The sequence below is a fragment of the Panthera pardus genome, unplaced genomic scaffold (genome assembly GCF_024362965.1).
Source record: "Panthera pardus isolate Hobbes unplaced genomic scaffold, ASM2436296v1 HiC_scaffold_22, whole genome shotgun sequence".
Lineage (NCBI taxonomy): Eukaryota > Metazoa > Chordata > Mammalia > Carnivora > Felidae > Panthera > Panthera pardus.
This window is the reverse complement of record NW_026526788.1, coordinates 41,077,331-41,100,127: the sequence shown is the minus strand read 5'-3', so window position 1 is coordinate 41,100,127 and position 22,797 is coordinate 41,077,331. Positions and strand designations below refer to the sequence as shown.

Sequence of the window (22,797 nt, the reverse complement as noted above, 5' to 3'; positions counted from 1 at the left end):
AAGGAAGGAAGGAAGGAAGGAAGGAACAGAGGGAGGAAAGGGGGGTAGGAAGGGAAGGAAAAGGGAGAAGCCTCAAAGGAAGAAAGAAAATAATGAAGAAATAGAATAAAGGAAAGGGGAGAACAGAAGGGAAGTAAAGAGAAGAGAAAGAAGGAAGAGGGGAAAACAGAGGGAAACCAGGTACATCAGACAAAATAAAAAAAGATGAAAGAAAGAAATCAGCAAGCCCATTCTTCCATGAGCTTTCTAATATTCCAAATCCTTGTTTCCAACCACATCCATACATTTGAGACATCACCTTAACAAGCGGCAAAATCACAAGATGAAATAAATATAATATACTCTAGTAACTGTCTCCTTTCACGGTAATTCCTAGACACCAGAGCCTCACATCTCAGAGAACAGAGATAATCCATGGCTTGCTTGCTTGCTAAATTTTAGGAAACCTTCACTTTTCTTATGGAGAGCTAAATTTGGAAAGAAGCGAGGAGTTAAGATTGCATGGTAGCTTGTCTTGCCAAGATAAAACACAATTAAATTAAGTTAAACAAAACTTTTCCTTGCTAAAAAACTTTGCATTTACCTAAGGAAATGTAGGTGGAAATTTGGGGCAGGGGGAATGAAAATATGCATTTCAAAAAGATGTTGAAAGATGGCTAGACGTGTTCACTATACAGCGGCGTGAACACGCACAGGAAGGCAACCTGTCTGTTGTCGATACACAATATTTTGTTGAAGTTTGTCTTGGGCATGTTTGTTATTCAGAAAACCATAACATTGCGTCTGTGATTTGGAAGTGCCTGTCATTATCTTCATGGAACTAAATTGCTGATTCAGTAAAAATCTCCTTTCCACACTGGCAATTTAACTGTAGTAGTCACTGAAAGAGCAGAAGATTATTTCCGAATAAACCAAAACATTCACATTTGACTAGAATGTTACTTTTTACAGAAACTAATGACTAGCAAATTGTCTTCTTTCCTGAATGAAAAAAAACTGTGAACAGTACAATAATCCATAATATGCAAATAGTGTTGCTCAAAATGGGGTTTTCACAGTTGGGACACATCTTACATAATTTTATATGCATAGTTTCTTTAGTAAGTACAGTAAAGGTTAATAGGTTTAATGTTATCACAAATTCTCAAGCAAAGGGTAAGTACCAATATGATACTGTAGTTTCCATAACATTCTTTTAGGTAATAATGAGCTCAAAAAAAAAAAAAAAAGAGCTGTGTTATGTTTCTATTTCCTCGCTTTCGTAATGGGTGTTGGTGGGAGCCTGAAAGCTAAGGGAACAGGGGTTTGCTGGGGTTCCTAGTGTAGGTCAGTGGAGCAGCTGAATCTGGAAACCAGGTCCTGTGTTGGGAGAACACCAGACCTAGGCTTAGACCAAGTTAGTTCTGAACAAGCTTTGAATGTTAATGACTGTCACCAGCTTCCGCTCTGGGCAGCTTTCCAAGACACACGACTGAAATACAGCCTTCAGCTGAGTTAGCAACCGTTGCTCAGAGTAAAGGTTGCCTACATATTGCGTTAGAGAGAGAAGAAAAATGCTTGACCTACTTGGATCCGATAAGATGGAATCAGTTTTCGGCAGAAATTGATCACAACGGACTCCCTGGTAGCCTTCTTTGCACCTGAGAAAAGGGGATAAATGACAAACATACGCACGTTGTTGTGGAAGATTTCAACAAGCAAAATAGCCATCAATTACACAAATGTGAGAACAGTACATTCATGCTTTTGGATTGTTTGATTCAGTCTTCTAACACTGACACATGGATTTTAGAGTCTATTTACCTGCAAAAACCCCAGCACTGCTTTGCTTTTATAGTTTCGGATAGAATACCTCAGGAGCAAATTGAATAGCATTTAAAGATGGCCTTCAGAGCAAATTCACATTATTATATGAATAATAGTTATCTTCATATTATAATTCTGAATGCAGACATATGCAGGTATTTTCTTTATGCAATACACTAGTCTCTAAAAGGCTGCAAATGCTCTTTTGGAAGCATCATATTTTAAGGGTCATTTTGCTAATAAAAAATCATTTTCTAATATAAATGATCAAATTTTATCAGTACATTTTGGCTATTTGGCTAAAAATCAGTAGATTTTTGTTCATTTATCTTCCTTGTGTTTTATTAGTTTGTTCATTGGCTAATTTTACTTTTTTTTTAACAGCTATACTTTTTTTTTTAATATAGCTATTCTTCAAGTTAGCATCATTAACCACTTAGCCAGAAATAACAGCATTTATTTTAGATCTGGTAAGATCTGAAAGGCATCTACCTCAATGTGCATTTCCTCTAAACTTGTATTTTTCCCTCCTCATTTTTCTCTTTTATATTCACAAACATGTGCAAGGTGCCTGCCCTGTGCCAGGCATTGTACAAGGCAACTTCCCTGAGGCAGGTGCAATTTGGGGGCGAGGGATTTGTCTGAGAGCACCCGCAATGAGGTATGTCACCTCATCCCTGACAGTCCCCTGTGGAGTCTTCACACAGCTCGCTCAGTTGGGGTTGCTTGGCCACCTCAGACAGCAGTGGCTCATCAGCTGGCAGTTCAAGGAAGAAATGCGGCCGATACCCCAAACACCTGCCTCTGTAATCGGGGAGGTGGCATTTCAAGGTCTGCTTGAAGCTTAATCTGTCATGCTTGAGTTAAGCAGGGAAGAATCCATTGTTGCTTGTGGGATGAATCTGTCCTACTTACAGAGGAGGAAATGTGCTGCTGGCATAAAAATCTGATTTCTAAAACAATCCTCGGGTTGTTAGAAATCTATGAAATCGACAAAAGAATTCAAAGAGACCATTCAGTCAGAGACTGGAGCAGTGAATTTTTTCTTTAGAATATGCTTTGTTTTCTGGGTGTAATAAACTATTAGATAAGGTCTATTGCAGCTGCAGCAGCAACTGAAAGGCACCAAGGTAATTTTACTACCTTTCATTGTGAGCCAAATTGGAAGTCAGGTAATCAGGCAGGCTCTCTTCAGCACCTTTTTAAGCCTGGCACTCTGGAGTGTATTTGGCAATTTTCCTCCTAGACTAAGAACAAAGATTCCTGATATAGGGATACCCCAGATACCCAACGGGCTATTGAAAGAATTTGTTTAAGCAGCCACATATTTTCATAACTTTTTAAAATTCATTTATTGCACTTGAAAGAGGGCAGACAAATCACTCATTCTGTAATGGTAAAAAGTCAGAAAATACTTAGGACCGAAGCACATTTGTGATGAAAAAGTAAATTCCTGTTCTCTGAAAGCCGCCCTAATGTTGTTAGTGTGTCTTTATTCAGAATTATTGGAACCATAGTGCTTTAATTTTCATTTCCTCATAAACAGTGAGTTACAGGCTAGGTGTATGCCACAGTGCGTATTCACTTTTTTAGAGGTTTTATTTCCAACATGTGTGGGAGACCTTGAGCACACTTGACTTTTTTTACTCTTTGCATCTTCATTTAATATGAAATGGTATCCTAGGGAGATGGTTGCTTTTAAGGGAAAGTGCTTTTTTGTTTTGTTTTGTTTTGTTTTGCTTTTTAACGGGTTCATTCCTTACAATGCATTATTCCATTTGTGTGCAGAAAGGAAACTATGGAAAGACGTTTGACATTTCTGTAGGCTTAAACTGATTTTCCATGAGTGTGAGCCCATTCTGAAGTGCTCAGGTTTCATGGGGTACCAGGAAAATAGCACTGCAAGGTCCTTCATGCTGCCTTCATACCTGCGTGCTGTAGATAGCCAAAGTGTGATGAGGCTGGAGCAGCCCAAGCCAGGCTATGAAACCCACCAGAGGCTGTAAGACTGCGTACACATCCGGTCCTGCTCCTTTGTTAAGGAGGCAGTGTCTCTGCTAATTGGTGCTGGGTTTTAAGAATGACAAATCAAAACTTCCATTTAAATATCACACATAGGTCACCTTGATAAGTTCAGACCCATTCAAGTGTAAAGACCAAATGGGCCAGCAGGTAATGCCAATGAAGTGGATTGAATTTAGGACAATATTAAAGATACAAAGCAAAGAAAAAAAAAGTCAAGATGCACATCTATTACATAGATTGAGTTTGGCGGGATTTCTGACAGTGAAACAAGCAGTTCTTTGAAGAAATATCACTGTGTGTTTATTTTGGCTTTGGTTAGTTTGAGGAGGATTATGAAAGTGTTATTGTTCATTTTTTAAGATGTTTGCTTTTGAAAGGATATAGGTATAAGCAAAACAGAAATTCATATAATAAACAGGTCTTTGTTCATCTAGAGATAGCATGACAGAATTTATAAAATTTTAAAAGTACATGTGTAATCTTGAATGGTAAATGTGTTTAGAAAAGCCCAAAAATTTTCTTAATGAGGTTAATATTCTTTTTTTCCTACTCTGCATTGCTTTCAAAGCTCCATTCAATTCATCCAGTCCCTTTTCTATGAATTTCTTTATCCCTCAGAAACATTGTATCACAGTGACCATAATACAAATCCCAATATTCCCTGGTGGTTTTACAGGTAAGTTTTGATTCTACAACTGAATGGCATACGAGCAGGGGATAGGCTCAGGACAGGAAATACAGCCAAGGTCAACAAATAGTTGCATAAACAGAAGAATTATCAACAGTGAAACAACCACAAGACATGCTCAGTCTGCAAGAGCTAAGAAATTTGACCTTGAAAAAAAAAATTAGTCATAAATTCTGGGTTTATCTACTCTGTGGCGAAGGAGCTGATGCTTCTGAAACCAGTTAAGTTCTTGATCATGCTGTCTGCTTTATTTCCAAATTTAAAAGGAAGTAGGGAAGGGCATAGTTGAGGAGACAATGTCCAAAGTAAGGGAGGGCAGGGGAGAGAATGAAGGGAGACTGTGTTTAGGGGTAACTGTGGATAAAAGAGCAATGAAGGGGGGGAAGAGCTTGGAGAATGAGTCTAGTATCTCTGCTCGTGAGCCTCAGAGACAAATCACAAATCAGGGTCTTGCCTGTCTACAGCGAAAGGGCCTACTGTATAGTTTCAAATGCAGGCATCTCTTTTCTCCATTTAACATTCTTCCAACTTGGTCCTTGCCCCCCATCCCACTTGTTCAGCTGTACTGAAAATAACAAGCTATCCCTTCTATTCATGTTTCCTCTTCTATATTATCCCGGAGAAAGAGCCCAGTTTTAGTGAAAAGTTTCAGAAAGCTATCTTTGGGCAAAAGAGAAGAGAATAATGCCAGCAAAGATGAGAGAATACAACATGCATGACTGTCAGCTGGATTTCAATACTTGCTTTGTCTGGTGCAGTAAAGAAGAAGTGATCAACACATCACACGGCCTAGATGTGAAGGACTCAAAAAAAGAGACTTTTTAAATGGTCAGATCACTTGCTGATGTTCCCACAGAAATCGGTATCCTTTGGCCAGCTAAAAGTGATTACCATAGCCATCAGCCCACACTGCTAACTTCAGACCATTCCCATCTCCTCTCTTACAATACTCCATGCCAGTTTATTTCTTTGAACCCATTTCTTGAATAACACCTATATTAGAACTAATCGTAGTAGTGACTCTGAGTGAAAATTAAAGAACTCTCACTTGTGACTGATGGCCTCCCTACATTTCCAGATGATGATTCCATTTTCCTTCTTCCGTTTGTTAGAACAACAAAACAAAATAAAACAAAGCAAATAACCTGAAAACTGTCTCTTGAGGGAACTGTACTAGCCTCTTAGTCCTTATCTATTGATTTCCTGGTTATTTACTCATTAATAGAAAGTGTCATCATTGTTTCACTCCCTTCTTCTCTATTCCTACTCTGTCTTGATTGTCAGGGTGTTGGTTATGCACATGGATGGTCCAGACAATACACAGTCTTTTAGAACATGTCTTCCTCTTATTTATCTTAATGATTCACAGTGTTGAGTTTATAGTCTTGCTTCTCTGCTTAGTATTTGCAGAGATGTTCTTTATGCAAATCATTTAATAGCCTAGCTGTTTCCTAGTTTCAACCTAAATAAAATGGAAGTGATACCAGGAAAGAGAAAAATGAGCAAGCACACATAGTTGATACTCTACACATGTATTTTGGCCATTTTTATGACTAGCGACCTTATACCTAGCATATCTGCAAAGACACATTTGACATAATCTACAGAGAGAAATGTATAAAGGACAGAAACAAGTTCAAATGTTTGCTTCAATCCCTGTATAGTGCCTGGTCTCTGCATACATTTTAGAGAGAGTTTACATGCTTTCTTATTGGAAACTTGATTTTAGGCATAGAATTTAAACCAGTAGAAACCAATTAACTTCATAGGAGAAAGGGTGGCAAACTGTGTGGGTTGTTTCCTGCCTGTATCAACTTATATTCATAAAAAAAACTGACAATTACTCTTTGATGTTACAGGAAAGTAGACACTTTGTCAGTGATATACAAGTCTGCCAACTTTAAGGAGCCTATTAAACACTGATTTGAAAAAAGAACAAACCCTCTAGGTATTCTTCTCTATCTCCTGCCAATTCTCTTCAGCCTCAATGTCAGACTTTGGTTGGGGAAAACAGAAAGATCATCAGGCATTTAAACTTTACGTTTTAGAGGCAGGGTGGTTTGGAGCATTGCCTGGTTTTAAATCCAGGATCAGCTATTTACTAGCTATTTAGACTTCTGTTCCTCTTTTCCTTCATCTATAAAATGGAAACAATAACAGTAGCTTTATCCTAGAATTATCATTAAGAATAAATTATATAATACCTGTGGTTCATGGTAAGTACTCAATAAATGTTAGCTTTTTTAATATTCTTTGAATGTGAAATCGTCATCCAAGCTTTTCAAGTGAGGAAACAGATTCCAATGGTTAAGTATCTTATCCCAAAATCTCATGTCCAGGAAGTATTTGAACTAGAGGCAAACTCAACTGGGGATGGTTTTAAAGCCCTCACTTGATCTATGGCAGTTTCTGACATTCTTCATGGAAAATCGGTAGATACATAAATTGTTTTATACCCAGCTACCTTTCCCAAGATTAGCATTTGAAAACATGGCCCAGATACCAGGAACTAAAGCCATGATAAATAAGACCTAGATCTGTAAGTTATTATCCAATCCTAAAAATGTTTTTAAGCAAACCATGTCACAGAAACTAGTCACTCGATTTAAAGACAGACTTCGTGAGCTTCATGTTAATTTAAAAGTAAATCACCAACTATAGGTGGGGGGACTCTTTAGAAACACTACTATTAAAAAAATGATATTTACATCTCTTGATTTCAGACTAATTCTTGATTTCAGTTTTCGTTAAAAATCAAAACCAAAACAAAACCACAGAGAATGGAGTTTCAGTAGGGCAAGTGAATAGCCCAGCACTGAAGAGATGGGGAGTACAGGAGCCAGAATTCTTCACCAGGTCTCCATCTGCATGCAAATGGGTGTTGGATGGACCAGACACTTTTCTAGATAAGGATCTGCAGCGTAGAGTTATTGGCTCAAAAGTTATTAGTGGTGTTAGAGCACATTGCTTTCCTTGCCACTCGTTGCTGAAACTGAGATCTAGGTCTGGGTATGGAGAATACTGTGAAACTGATTAATGTGTAAACTTCCTGTAGTTGAACGTAAAATTTAATTAAGTGGTCTTATTTAAAAGAAGTACTAATTAAGACAGCAATATCTTTAACTTAACCAATTGGAATTAAAACTACCTACAGATTGGCTGTAGGTGTAACGTTTTCAAAATCATTTCAACTGTTACTGGAAGAATTTGGATTTGCATTCTTTTTTTTTTTCAACGTTTTTTTTTTTCAACTTTTTTTTGTTTTGTTTTGTTTTTTTTAAATTTATTTTTGGGACAGAGAGAGACAGAGCATGAACGGGGGAGGGGCAGAGAGAGAGGGAGACACGGAATCAGAAACAGACTCCAGGCTCCGAGCCATCAGCCCAGAGCCTGACGCGGGGCTCGAACTCACGGACCGCGAGATCGTGACCTGGCTGAAGTCGGACGCTTAACCGACTGCGCCACCCAGGCGCCCCTGGATTTGCATTCTTTTAAACTGCAAACTACATTTGAACTCATGAAGATTCTCCATTGTGTTATCAATAGCTTTCAAAACTATCACAAATTCTATGGTTGAGGCAACTGCTGCTTATAATGTCACTCATCTTACAACTATGATGTTTCTCGCTAACAAAGTTGTAACTGCAATCTTAAGGAAGTGTAGAAATTTATTTTTTAAAATGTCCCTTTAGCAAAGTTTGAATTCAAAAGTAAATGAAGGCCTATTATTTCATCATAAGACTGCTATGATTTTAGAAGTGAATCTGAAAACATCTGCTGAAATCCAGGGGCCATGCTGCATTCTGTTACTATTTGAGGCTGAAGTCAGAAATGAAAAGAATGATTGTAAGTCTAAGAAGTTAATACATACATACATACATACATACATACATATGTATGTGTATATATACACATACATATATATATATATACATATACATACATGTATCCAGCAGCCACCCACATACTCCATGGGCCAAATCACTATCAGAGAGACAGGAACTCATTGACATTAAGTCATTTTACTCCGATATATGGCAATTCACTTTTGGACAGTCAGTGGCTGAGGAGTTCATTCTGAATGAATGTTTTGGCCTTTATAGAGATTTCTGCCCCCATTTGGTCAAGAGCTTCAGGCTTACAACCTCATTAACAAAACTAACACACATGACATGGCATAAAGGTACTACATAGGTTAGGGTGCACAGCAGTTTATTCAAGGCAGCTACGTGAGTTGAAAACATTATTCTCCCTAATTTAGCTTTGCTTTTAGCACAACTAAAATAAGCCGTAATCTCTTTTTAAGCCAAAAAGGTAAATAAAGGAGTAATATATTGGCCCTCTTGCAGGAAGACTTCATTATTTCACTGTCACATTAGAGGCAATGAAATACTAACTGCCCTTCTCAAGAACAAAAGGATTAGGGGGTAATCATGATGGGAGGAAGGTGGAAAGAGTTTTGCTTCATCAATTCAAATTTATTGAGAAAATGCTATATTACTAATTTCCTAGTAAACACAAAATCTATTTTGACAAATGTAAGATTCTAGTTTTCAAGGGAGGTAGTCTCTTATGGTAGAAGAGGCATGTCCTCTGATGTACGATGATCCCCAATTCTGCCACACAGAAGTGTGACAGAGGTCTGTGATTGACCTCTCTGAGGTCTCAGGTGCTCATCTCTGTCTTAATTTAGTGCATGGTCTGGGCACATGTGCACATAGGCACAGACACACAGGCACAGTCACATGTCACCCTTATTCCTTAAAAAACATGCCTAATGATCAGAAAATTTAGGCAGATAATTTAAGTCTTAACATTATAATCAGCTGAGAGTCAGGCTCTCTCCCCTACTTCTCGAGTTAATTGAAAATTCCCATGACTGCCTTTGCTATTTCCCAGCCAAGAGCGAACTGGGATTTACTGTCACATATACTCCCCATGATTCTTCTTTATTATTTTCACTTAGTATCTTAAGACTGAGAAGTTAGCCAATCACAGACTTTCTCTGATGTTGAAGGTCCAACATCAGCAGATTCCTTCACTTGTCTCTACTTGCTTGGAATTAGAAGACTAATTAATTCACATGTCCAGACTAGTCAATGGAAGAAAGGTAATGATCATCTTTGTCCTTTCGTAGTTCAGCAAGAAATATACAACTTAGCCAGAGAGTAAAACATTCCAATGTTACTACATCAGTCAGCTTGGGCAACCATCATAAAGCATCACAGACTGGGGTGGCTTAAACAATAGAAATTATTTTCTCACAGTTCTGGAGTGCAGAACTCCAAGATCAAGGTGCCAGCAAGGTTTGTGTCAGGTGAGGGTTCTCCCATTGGGTTGCAGCTGGCTGCCTTCTCACTGTGTCCTCACACGGTGGAGAGAAAGAGCTCAATGCCTTTCTCTCTCTCCCTCTTTTTGAATTTTGGATAAACAACAATGTTTTATATAAGTGTGTCACATATGTAATATTTGGGACACACATATACTAAAAATGTATTCATTCTTTACCCAAACTTCAAATTGAACTGGGTGTCCTGTATTTTAGTCTCTAGATCTGGCAATTGTAACTCTGTGAGAGTAAAAGACTCTGAATCATAAGAGAAGTAAGAACCATCAGCAAGAACACCTAGATTAACATTAATGTATGATAATTTTGCTATAACTGTATCCTTGCGATGTGATAAATTTAGCAATCTCTTCTTTTAAGGATAAGGAGCCTGGGCACTTTACATTTACTTCTATCAACTATACAAAGGACACAATGAGCTCACAGTCTAGAAGGGGAAAATAGGAATTTCAATAGTTAGCTCTTAAATGGTCAAAGCACTGAGAGAATATGTCAAGAATGTGATGAAGAGCAAATGAAGTGACCTTGTTTGTAAATGTTAGATGCAGACTTCTGACTTGATGGTGTGAATCCCTAGCTACTACTTTGCATCAATTCTGAATAAACTGTACCGGTATGCTGGCCCGCAGCCCAAGTGAAGCGGAAGGAAGAGGGCCCATTCTCCTGCTTCATTCTACATCTCACCTTAGTATAATTTTAAAGTTGAGGCACCCACATGCCACAGCCTTTGAAAAGCAGTGAACACACATGTGTAACATAGAGCAATTATAACCTAAAATCCAAAATGAAATAGAAGGCAGGACACTCCTGGAGGACTGTTCTCAGAAGGAAACAGTGAGAGAGTATGTTATCAACAAGAGATCAAAGAGGCCAGCCTTGTTCCCTGCCAATGTAGTGTGGGTGATTCCCCGCAGCAAAGCGGTACACAGCTTGATAAGGAAGAGTGAAAAGAAAATAAATGTGGGAGATAAATCTTATTTAAAAGCCATCTTTATGATTGGCATTATAAAGGAGAGAGGGAGCTCATTAGCAAACGAACTGATAAAACCACTCACAGCATGCTTCAAAAAGAAGTGGTAATAATTATTGTCTCTCTAAGAAAGGGGGCAAAATATCCACACAGTGTCATTCACAAATCCCTTTTACAGACATCACAGAGCAAGCTGCAAAAAAGTCCCACAGCTTTCTGATTTAATTAAGTGGAGAAAGCAAGGAAAGACTTTTTACAGTTCACACGCCTGGATCATGGAAGGTTCTACATGAAACATGATTTTTTTTAAAAGCCATTTTAGAGACCCCTAGAGTTTGCTGAAACCTCATTCAATGGCATAATTTTCCCTGCTTCTCCCGGGATATTGTACAATCGACTAACAGGGTGCAGCATTTCTGCCGGCAAAAGAAAGTGGGCAGCTTTGATCAGAATTCACAATAATATATCTCCCTTGTGTGATAAATGATTTACTGCTGAGGATAAATGGATATAATCTTTCATTATGTATGACATTCATCAGCAACAAGGAAGCTTTGGACTGAATGGAAAGTGATTTCATATTAAAAGCCTCATGCAACTCAGACTGGGATGAAAGTGAGGTCTTGCCTTGAAAAAAAAAATGGCACAGGGTTGTAGGTTTAAATGGATACTCAGTCAAATATAATTGTTACTCTAAGTTTGAAAACCTGTTAGGAGGAAACCGGGGAATTATGTGACTCGGTGAACCTCAATTTTGCACAAAAAGCCCCATTTCTTAACCACACTATTCTATTTACTTAAATGTGTCATTAAGACCAACTTTGAGAACTGAGAATAGTGAGAGAACCAGGTAGGGAGGAGAGAGAGAGGAGGTGTGGTGTGGTTTAAAAGACTTAAATTTCCGTTATCATAGTCAAAGCACCATTTCCAAAGCAGATAAATCAAGATAGAGAGGCTTAGTATATTATTTAGAGATCTGAAGTTAACAACTAGGAAAATGCCACATGAAAATGGCTTAATAAGCTTGCCTATGTGTTTGGGGAGGGAAATGCAAGTTCAGGAGTAGGGAAATTGGTGTGCAAGGATAAGAGCAAGGCTAGTGGCTTTTCATTTTAAGCACATTGGTATATTTATTTTTTTAAAAATACACCCTTGGATGATGAAGTAATTTAAGTACAGCAAATCATTTAATTTTAAAAGTGATTCCAGTTCTTTGCATCACTGACTCTTTATGACCCAGTTATAACATCTTTATTTGATTTTCAGTAATAAGAATTTCCCAATACCACAGTATTATTTTAGAAGCAAAAAGATGTAACATGAAAGACAATGGGAAGAGATGGTAAGATAAGCACAGACTGAGAGAAAATATTTGTAAAAGACACATCTGATAAAGGACTGTTACCCAAACTATACAAAAAACTCTTAGTATCTAACAATAAGAAAGCAAACAACTTAATTAAAAAATGAGCCGAGGACCTTAACAGACACCTTGCCAAAGAAGATATACCTATTGCAAACAAGCATATGTAAAGATGCTCCACATTATATGTCATCAGGGAAATGCAAATTAAAACGAGATACCACTACATACTTATTAGAATGGCCAAATGTAGAACCCTAAAAATGCCAAATGCTGGCAAAGTAGTGGAGCAATCGGGACCCCCTTTCATTGCTACTGAGAATACAAAATGGTACCCACCACTTCTGAAGACAGTTTAGTAGTTTCTTACAAAACTGAACATATTCTTACCACACAACCCAGCAATCATGCTTTTTAGTATTTACCAAAAGGTGTTGAAAACTCATGTCCACACAACAACTTACACACAGATGTTTATAGCAGCTTTATCCATAACTGACACAGCCTGGAAATACCAAGATGTTCTTCAGAAGGTAAGTTGGTGAATAAACCATGGTACCCCCAGGCAATGGAATAATATTCAGGGCTAAACAGAAATGAGCTATTAAGCCATGAAAAGACATGAAAAAACTTAATGCCTATTATTAAGTGACACCATTCAATCTGATAATGCTACATACTGTACAATTCTAGCTACATGATACAATGAAAAAGGCAAAAACTATAGAGACTAAAAAGATCAGTGGTTGCCAGGGTTTGTGGGGTGAGAGATGAACAGGCAGAGCACAAAGGAGTTTTAGGGCAGTGAAAATACTCTTCCTGATACCATAATGATGGATTGATGGATGCATGTCATTATATATTTGTCCAAACTCAGAGAATGTACAACACCAAGAGTGAACCCAATGTAGACTATGGACTCTCTGTGATTATGAGGTGTTGCTGTAGGTTCATCAATTGTAACACATGTACCACTCTGGTGGGATATGTTGTTGATAGGGCAGGCTAGGCATGTGTAGGGGCAAGAAGTATATGGGAAATAACTGTGCCTTCACCTTGGTGTTGCTATGAACCTAAAATTTCTCTTAAAAAGTAAAATATTAATAAATATATATATATACACATATATATTTGTTATATAAAATTTAATAAACCATTAGATATCTAACAAAATTAAATATTAAATTAATAAATAATAAATAGTCTGTTATACCCACCTCATTTTATAGAGGACCATATTACAAAACAAAGATGGGGACTTGCCTAAAACATCAAAGGCCATAGGAGGTAGAACAGGAAGTACAGCCCATGGATTCTGTTTCTAAATCCAGTTTTCTTTCTGCTTTTTTTTTTCTTTTTTTTTCAATATGTGAAATTTGTTGTCAAATTGGTTTCCATACAACACCCAGTGCTCATCCCAAAAGGTGCCCTCCTCAATACCCATCACCCACCCTCCCCTCCCTCCCACCCCCCATCAACCCTCAGTTTGTTCTCAGTTTTTAACAGTCTCTTATGCTTTGGCTCTCTCCCACTCTAACCTCTTTCTTTTTTCTTTCCCTTCCCCCATGGGGTTCTGTTAAGTTTCTCAGGATCCACATAAGAGTGAAACCATATGGTATCTGTCTTTCTCTGTATGGCTTATTTCACTTAGCATCACACTCTCCAGTTCCATCCACGTTGCTACAAAGGGCCATACTTCATTCTTTCTCATTGCCACGTAGTACTCCATTGTGTATATAAACCACAATTTCTTTATCCATTCATCAGTTGATGGACATTTAGGCTCTTTCCATAATTTGACTATTGTTGAGAGTTCTGCTATAAACATTGGGGTACAAGTGCCCCTATGCATCAGTACTCCTGTATCCCTTGGGTAAATTCCTAGCAGTGCTATTGCTGGGTCATAGGGTAGATCTATTTTTAATTTTTTGAGGAACCTCCACACTGTTTTCCTTCTTTCTGCTTTTTAACCTTCCTCTTAAAAAGCAAAACTATTCCTAAATCCACATGCCATCCCTCACAACAAACTTTTCACAGTCTTTTCAGTGAAAGCTTATATTTTACTGAAGATCAGTCAACACAATTCAACTGGTTAGAGTTCTGGTAAGAAAACAAGGTCAAAGGAGGTGGCAATATCAATGTCACCAGCTTGGACAAGAATGGATAGTAAAATATATTCTAAAACTGAATGTCATATGGAAATCAGGATAATCTCATAAAAGCATGAGTAAGAATGGATAGGTAAGCTTAGAGAAGACATGTAAGGGAAAATATTCTTTCTTAGGGTGATATGGATAAGATTCTTGGTCTGTAATTAAAACAAAGAAAAATGTAACCTGGGACAAATAAGTTGACAAAAATTAAGTAGATATCCATAGGCAGTAAATTCAAAATAGAATTCAAAGGAATATTATTTAACTGGAGTGTTTGGCAAGCTAAAATGACAACTCAGGTAAGCAGTGACTTGAAATCAATAAAACATGATGACTATTTTTGAAAAGCGAAAGAAAGAAAGAAAGAAAGAGAGAAAGAAAGAAAGAAAGCAAAGAGAGGGATTCTGTTAATCCGGCTATGGGTGACATATTTGATATTCCTATATGTGTTTTCCCTAGGAATAAGAAATCAATAAGAAAGTGCTATCAGAAAGTACTTCTACATCTTGTAGTATAAAAGATGAAGAGAGATCCAGTTTCCTGCAAGGTCTCCTCTATTCAGGGCACAGTGCTGTGATATTTACAAAGGTTAGGCAAAGTAATCCTCATGAGCCTGATAAAGATGTGGTACCACTGTTTTAAAGGTAAGGAGATTGCAATTGAGAGAATTAATTTCTGTGTCCCAGGGCACATGGAAAGCATGTGTTGGAAATTGGATTTGACATCAGTGTAAACCAAAGCTAGAGACTGTGGTTATTTCTTTATTCCATTATTCCATGTTGTCTTGACCATTCAGATAATGTTATGTATACTTTTAAAGTGCTCCATTTCATTATTAACTATCTTCTGAGGAAGAGAGGACCTATCATTGTATACTTATTAGTCAGATAAAAATGAAACTAAGAGTCTAATGATTTGCCCACAGTTATATAATGGCATAATTTAATTAACCTGAAAAAGCCTAAAAGAAAATACAATGATATTTAATATGACTTTAGAGTTAATAGTGTGCTATCATATTCCAACTTTTCAATTCATATGCTCACTCAAAATTGAGTATACTGAGAAAGAAAGAGGTGGCATATCTGGAAACAGAAACCTCTTTACATATTCAAAATAAGGATATTTAATAGAAAATTGATTGAGCAAGTGAAGAATGGGTGAAAAGCTAAACAGAGGACAAAAAGGTAACACAGAAATAGGCAACAGCATGAAATCACTGTTACCCACAGGCTGACGGGACAAAGAGTTTGAGTCAAGGAAACCAAGATGAATCCCCCGGGTCTATCAGACAGGAGCTGGAACCCTAAATGAACTTAGCTGCTGCTGGAAACAAAAAAAGACACAGAAAATAAAAAGCTGGTAGAGAGATAGGAAATAGAGTCCTGCCTTCAAATTTAGTGCCTTCTGTTGGCCAACTCCACTCAGGAGCCATTGGTCAAGACAGCCTGGGAAATGTAACTTCCTGAGATGGGGAGAGAACAGGAGAAGGGAGAAGGTATGGATTCAGGAGCAAACAGGTGACTGATCAGCAGGGTTGGTCACGTATATCATATACTCGCTATAGCACATAATTAGGTGTATACATACACTCTATATAGCACTATGTAGCACTCTAGATAAATATACGGTGTAGATCTATGTACCTAGATCTACGTAACATAAGCACCCGTGCACCTTTTTTTTTTTTTAACACCATCCGCAAAACTCCCTTTCCCCAATCTTTCTAGATAATAGAGATCTCACTGAACTTACAAAAGGTATCACAGCAGGCCCTGCATCAGTCCTCATTAGGAATCTTCACTCCTTTTTCTAACTGGCACCCACCTCCACCACACTCACACATGCTGAGCAGGCACCAACACACACATTCACACCCTGCTCACAGCTCCTTGGGGAAAGTAATTTATCCCTCTGGGCACTCATTTCCTCCTGTGCCCACAGGGCTAATCGCCCTGGCCTGGTGCACAAAGGAGAGCTGTGCCTATTAATTACTTAAAGCTCATAAACTCTTTTGAAGATGAAAAGCTCTGGTTTTCTTATTCTGTTCCTTGGCTTCAAATAAAAAAGCTACATTATATAAAGGTTTCTGGGGGATTTATTACCAGACCTCTATCTGAAAAAAAGTCACACCACAATTACAACTTTAATGACCTACTCGAAAACTTCCCAAGGCTACAACATAATTAGTCCATTTTATAATTAGTACTTAAAAAAAATCATTTGTCAGAAGTAAATAAGAAGTGACTGAGGGTCCTGGAAGTAATCTATATTATTTGATGTGGAAAAGGGGAGGGGGTCACATTTATCTAGCATGCATAATTTTCTAGATTCTGTACTAGACACTTTACATAATTACTGTACCTATATATCCCACCCGGTGTTGTTAGGCCAGCACTGTTTTATTTGTACTTTTAAAGGTGAAAAAAAAAAAAAAAAGAAAAAGAAAAGAAAGGTTTGGAATGATTAAGTAACTTGATCATGTCACAAAACTAGGAAGGTTTGAAGTTGTGATTTGTATCCGGGGTTCTTTGCCTATAACTCTTCATTGCTGAATATTTGAAAGCTTTTAAATTACTTTTCCTTTGCCCACAGCTGTCAACTCATATACTAGAGCCTTTAGCATCAATAGTAACCTTAGCTATGAATGGGAGGTAGATATTGAACAGTGAAGGAGAAATAATCAGAATTAATAAGAAGATTGCCCTGTTCTTGGAATACAAAAACCACACCTAAAAGAAGTTTCTTTGTCACCTTTTAATAGGGACAATGAAAATGAATATTAGCAGAAATGAATTAGGTGTATACATACACCTAATGAACACCAAATGAAATGTTGGTGACCTATAGAACTGGGGATAATCTCCTTTGAGAGAGTGCTGTGGTTGTTATCCCTAAATGATAGCTAGCTGGAGACCCTAGGTCTGGTCTTTTTCTGTGGCCTTGATGTAGACAAGGACCTATAGGTGAGCAGAAAGATTTGTTAAAGGATCATACAGAAATGGAATGTTGCCACAGAGGCCTGAGAACCACTTGGCTGAAAAATTCAGTATTCCTGATTACTTGAATTAGTCAAGATCTGCTCTGTTTGGAGATTATGTGAGCGCTTTCTCTTATCGAATGTCTTTCGCCAAATGAATGATATTGGATGAGAACATTAAAGAAGCAGATAATGACAAAAAATCTGCTGAGAGAGTATTCCATCTTTAAAAATCATGATCATTGTTTGGTATGAGACATTATTTACTTAATACAAGCTTATGTTTTAGGATCAACCCTTAAATGGACTAAAATGTTTCTAGACATAAAACTTGCATATAGTTTCATACACTTCTACATTTTTAAGGTATTTATTTCCTTTATTTTGATTAGGATTCGGACTTGAATTTGGCCCACGTAAACCAATGAAAGAACTGGTAAAAGACAAGTTGTAATTTAAAAATATGAGGTTTTGGGGGCTCCTGGGTGTCTCAGTCGGTTAAGTGTCTGACTTTGGCATGGGTCATGATCTCACAGTTCGTGAGGTCAAGCCCCGTTTCGGGCTCTGTGCTGACAGCTCAGAGCCTGGAGCCTGCTTCCAATTCTGTGTCTCCCTCTGTCTGCCCCTCCCCTGCTTGCACTCTGTCTCCCTCTCCCTCAAAATAAACATTAAATTTTTTTAAAATATGCGATTTCATAGTAATAAATGTATTTTAATTCGTGAAATTATTCCATTATCCTCAGTAAAAATGATTTTAAAAATACTGCTTTACTATTTCATAATTTTGAGCATCTATATTCTAGTGTTCAAAGCTTTTCAGTTTCCTGTTACAGAATAAGTTACTTTGGGGTCCAGTCCACTACTTGTTCTCTATGGGACCTTTTAAAATATTTTTTTTTAACGCTTATTTATTATTAAGACAGAGAGAGACAGAGCATGAGCGTGGGAGGGACAGAGAGAGGAGGAGACACAGAATCCGAAGCAGGCTCCAGGCTCCGAGATGTCAGCACAGAGCCCGATGGGGAGGCTCGAACTCACAAACCGTGAGATCATGACCCGAGCTGAAGTCACACGCTTAATAGACTGAGCCACCCAGGCACCTCTCTATGGGACCTTTTAAATTAGGGGTGCCTGGGTGGCTCAGTCGGTTAAGCGTCTGACTTCTGCTCGGGTCATGATCTCACGGTTTGTGGGTTCAAGCCCCGCATCAGGGCCGTGCTGATGGCTCAGAGCCTGAAGCCTGTTTGGAATTTTGTGTCTCCCTCTCTGCCCCTCCCTCACTCGTGCTGTGTCTCAAAAGTAAACAAACATTAAAAAAAAATTAAAATAAATAAATAATGATATGTAAACACCTTTGCATTCAGTGGGGATCAATTTCCACCTTAATTCTCTTTCTATGCTGTTAGTAGGTGTAGATGTGTGTGGATATAGAATATGAGTAGTAGACTTGGAATGGTTGTACAGTGTGGGAGTCTCTAGGGCCCGTGATTTCTTCCTAATGACTTTCTTCAATAATTCTGTGCCTGTCATGAAATGAATCAGAGCCTCATTTTTTTTTTTTTTTTTTGGTCAAAGAAAAGTTAATTTTATCAGGGGTCACTGACTCTCACTTCAATTTTGTTATAATCAGCAGAACACTCTGAGTCCTCTGTGTCTACACCTCTCTTGGAGGACTTCTATAGGGCAATCAATCATCTAGTATTGTGTGTGTTCTGAGTCTCAGCACCAATGCTATCGTGAAGAAAGCGGTAAGTGATCCCTATCGCTCTCTCTGAGGTTCCCATCTGCCTTAACGGATCCTAAGTCTGAGATATGTGGAGGTGTGTGTGTTGTTTGGGTTCGGGCACAAGCAGTTTCATGTGAAAGTAGTTGTGTGTGTATATATATATATGTATATATATATATACACACATGTATATATATACATACATATATATATACATCTATATATACATACATATATATATATATACACACCACACACACACATATATATATACACATATAGTGTGTGTGTGTGTGTGTGTGTGTGTGTGTGTGTGTGGTGTGGTATGGAGGTTGGGTGGGAGAAGGCTGAGACTGGAGCCAGGGAACCAAGACTGAGATAACTGCAGTGGTCCCACAGAATACAAGACTGTGATCTTATGGCTCTTCATCCACACTGGAAGCCAGAGACACATAGATTCCCACTAGCTCTTTTTTATTTATTTTTCTTAAATTTTTTTAATGTTTATTTATCTTTGAGAGAGAGAGAGAGAGAGAGAGAGAGAGAGAGAGAGAGAGAATGTGATGGGAGAAAGGAGAAAGAGAAGGAGACACAGAATCCGAAGCAGGCCCCAGGTTCTGAGCTGTCAGCCCGGAGACTGATGTGGGGTTTCAACTCACGAACCGTGAGATCACGACCTGAGCCTAAGACAGACACTTAACTGACTGAGCCACCCAGCCACCCCTATTTTTCTTTTTTGAAGCTATACTTTACATGTTACATTAATTTTGTAATCTACAATTATGGTAGGATAATATTTCTTCTCAGAATACATACCGACTTAATACTACCTCCATTTACAAATCTACCTTAATACTAAATATGTAAAATGTTCTCTATTCCACTTGAAGTCCTCCTGTGGTTGTTTTCTATCTCATTATTCTGCCAATTAATCAGATTCTTGTATTGTTTCTATAGAACTGAATTTATACCAAAACAATCTCAAGTTCACTTTATGTTTACTTACATCAATACCTTCTGATGACATAGTCTCTCCTTCATGCAAAGATTTGACACATTCTCTAAAAAAATAATAATAATGGGTGGCTCAGTCAGCTAAGCATCTGACTTTGGCTCAGGTCATAATTTCATGGTCTGTGAGTTACAGCCCCATGTTGGGCTCTGTGCTGACAGCTCAGAGCCTGGAGCCTGTTTCAGATTCTGTGTCTCCCTCTCTCTGCCCTTCCCCGCTGTCTCTTTCTCTCTCTCTCTCAAAAATAAACAAACATTCAAAAAAATTTAATAATAAAAATAATTATAACTAATGTTAACTGAACATTTGAAATGGCAATGGCAATAAGACAGACATTTTATATATATTATCTTTAACCCTCTGCCCTGTGATATCCCCATTTCGATTCCCATTTATTCATCAAAGAAACCAAGGTTCAAATGTTTATATTTACATATAGAAATGACAGCTAGAAACAGCAAAAATAAATGCACCACTGTGGAAGTTAAGTAACGGATTTTCTGTCACTATAACACTCAAGCAGAGGTGTGATGACAAGTTGTCCAGGATGCCATCAAAAAAAGTCAAGATTCACACTCAAGTCTCTTAAACTCCTCCATCTGTCCTCTCTTTCCTGAACCCTACCCCAAAATTCAGTCTCACTATTTACAAACAAAATAGCAGTGACAATGGTGGAAGAGTTACGGAAGAGCTTCTCCGGTCTATTAACTACTCAGAAAATAAAAGTTGAACTCTTGCAGTGAAAAGGCTAAATCTTATTTTTCATTTTAATGTTTCAGAATATGGAGTCAGAAATACTGTAAAATATAGTTAATAGATATGAATAATCAAGAGATGGGGATTCCCCTCTGTGTCATGTCAATGAGCCACTGATTTGATTTGTAGGGAAAAGAGTCATTTAAATATACTTGAGTTAGTAATGTAAATGAGGACCCATGCAATGTTGATTAAAATTCTTTTCTGATATACCACAATGCTCTTCCTGTTAGCAATAGACATCGATCCCTGTGTACACTTGGCAATTTTCTTACCTTGCGTGAAAACCTGATTTTTTTAAAATTAGGGCATGATCCATTCCACAGTCAGGGAGAATCAAAGGTACTCATAGTTAAACTGAAAAGGGTAAGGGATATTTTATATAAGATCAACAGTTCGTGTAAATCAGAAGAAAAAAAAAATCAGCTTTGGCTTTTTGGGAATAATAAAAATAAATTCAAAGAAAAATAATAAAGAAGCCTGAGATGTGGTTACTTCCACAATATGCTTTTCTTTGTCCCTGAAACAGAGCTGGTCCTGCAGCTGCTCACAGCAGGCGTCCTCGTGGGGGAAGGAGCATTCACTTTGTCAAGAGGAGCATTCCAGTCTCATTTTCAAGAGAAACACATGAGTTGAAACGACTGCTGTTTTCCAGAGGCAAATATCAAGAGGCAGAACAAGAAACAAATCTAATCCATGGCAAACCTGAGTGTGTTGCCATGCTCATTTTGAGTTGGTGTGTTTGGTGCAGAGCCCCGGGTTTAACACTGGTCAGTCTTAAAATGTAATTTATTTTTTTCATGAGGAAGTCCATAGTGGTCCCTTATCCTTTAAAAATCCTTCCTTAGAAACACCGTGTCACAGTATGGACTTGATAAATTCTCTGCAGCCGTATTCTTTTGGATAGTCTCAGCACTCTTCATACCCAGTGCAGTGGGAGGACAGTTTGGTTTCTTTACATGAGGTTCTTCATTTGAGAGAAATACTCATAGTCAGGGGTGTTGTCAACTTGAATGGCTCCAACATCCTTCCAGTTGCTCAGGCAAAAAGCTTTGGCAGTGTCCATGACTCCTTTCCTTCTTTCACACTGCTTATCCAATGGCAAGAAATATTTTAGGCTCTACCTGGAACCATATGTAAACCCTATCTCTTCTCCTCACCAGCAGGGCCTCAACTCTTCCCTGGATTACTGATATAGCCCCTCACCTACTCCCTGTATTTTTGCCCTGGCACCCTTGTGTTTACTCTCAACACAAAAGTCCGATTAACCTTTTAAGATACAAGTCACGTCATGGGATAAGAAGTCACATTATCCTCAGAGCAACTCCCAAGTCATGAAAATGAAAGAGAACATCCTTTTAATGACCAACAAGGTCCTCCTGTCCTCCTGTCACTCCTCTAACATGCGTTTTATGGCTCTTCAGGACCATGCCACTCTAGCCACAACTGCCTCTTTGAAGTTCATCAAGCACATCGAGAACACCCTTGGGTTCCCTCCAAGAACATCCCTACCTGGGATGCTCTTCCAGGCATCTTCATAGCAAACTCACTCTTGTCCTCAAGACTTGACTCCGATGGCATGTTCTCAGTGAGCCCTCACTTGACCACTATAATCTGCCTCCCATCCATAACCCCAACCTCTCTCCCTCCTCTACTTTTGTTCCCAAAGTGTGCTTCACTGACCAGCAGCAACAGCACCATCTGAAAAGTTGTTCTGCAATGGAAATTACCTGCGTCCAGCCCACATTTACTGGATCAAAAACTCTGGCGGTGGAGAATAGCAATCTATGTTTTTATAAGCCCTAGAACTGTTTCTGATGCACCCTAAGGTTCAACATTCACTACCCTATAGTATCAATATAATAATATAGTTTCTAATATTACTTCATGGGAAAATGTTGGAAGCTTTCCCTTTCAAGTCAGATATAACAAGGATGCCTGGCCTCAACGCTTTAACTAGACAGCTTTCTG

General features: G+C 38.2%; 1 protein-coding gene across 10 annotated transcripts in view; it reads right to left on the bottom strand.

The window, feature by feature from the left end:
* The window catches only part of NRG3 (neuregulin 3), a 1,050,974-nt gene that overhangs the window by 237,882 nt on the left and 790,295 nt on the right, over positions 1-22,797 (bottom strand). For all 10 annotated transcript variants that reach the window (XM_019444764.2, XM_019444770.2, XM_019444765.2 and 7 more), the window contains exon 3: positions 1,567-1,640. In XM_019444764.2, coding sequence (XP_019300309.2) covers positions 1,567-1,640 — 74 coding nt within the window. The remainder of the gene's footprint in view (positions 1-1,566; positions 1,641-22,797) is intronic.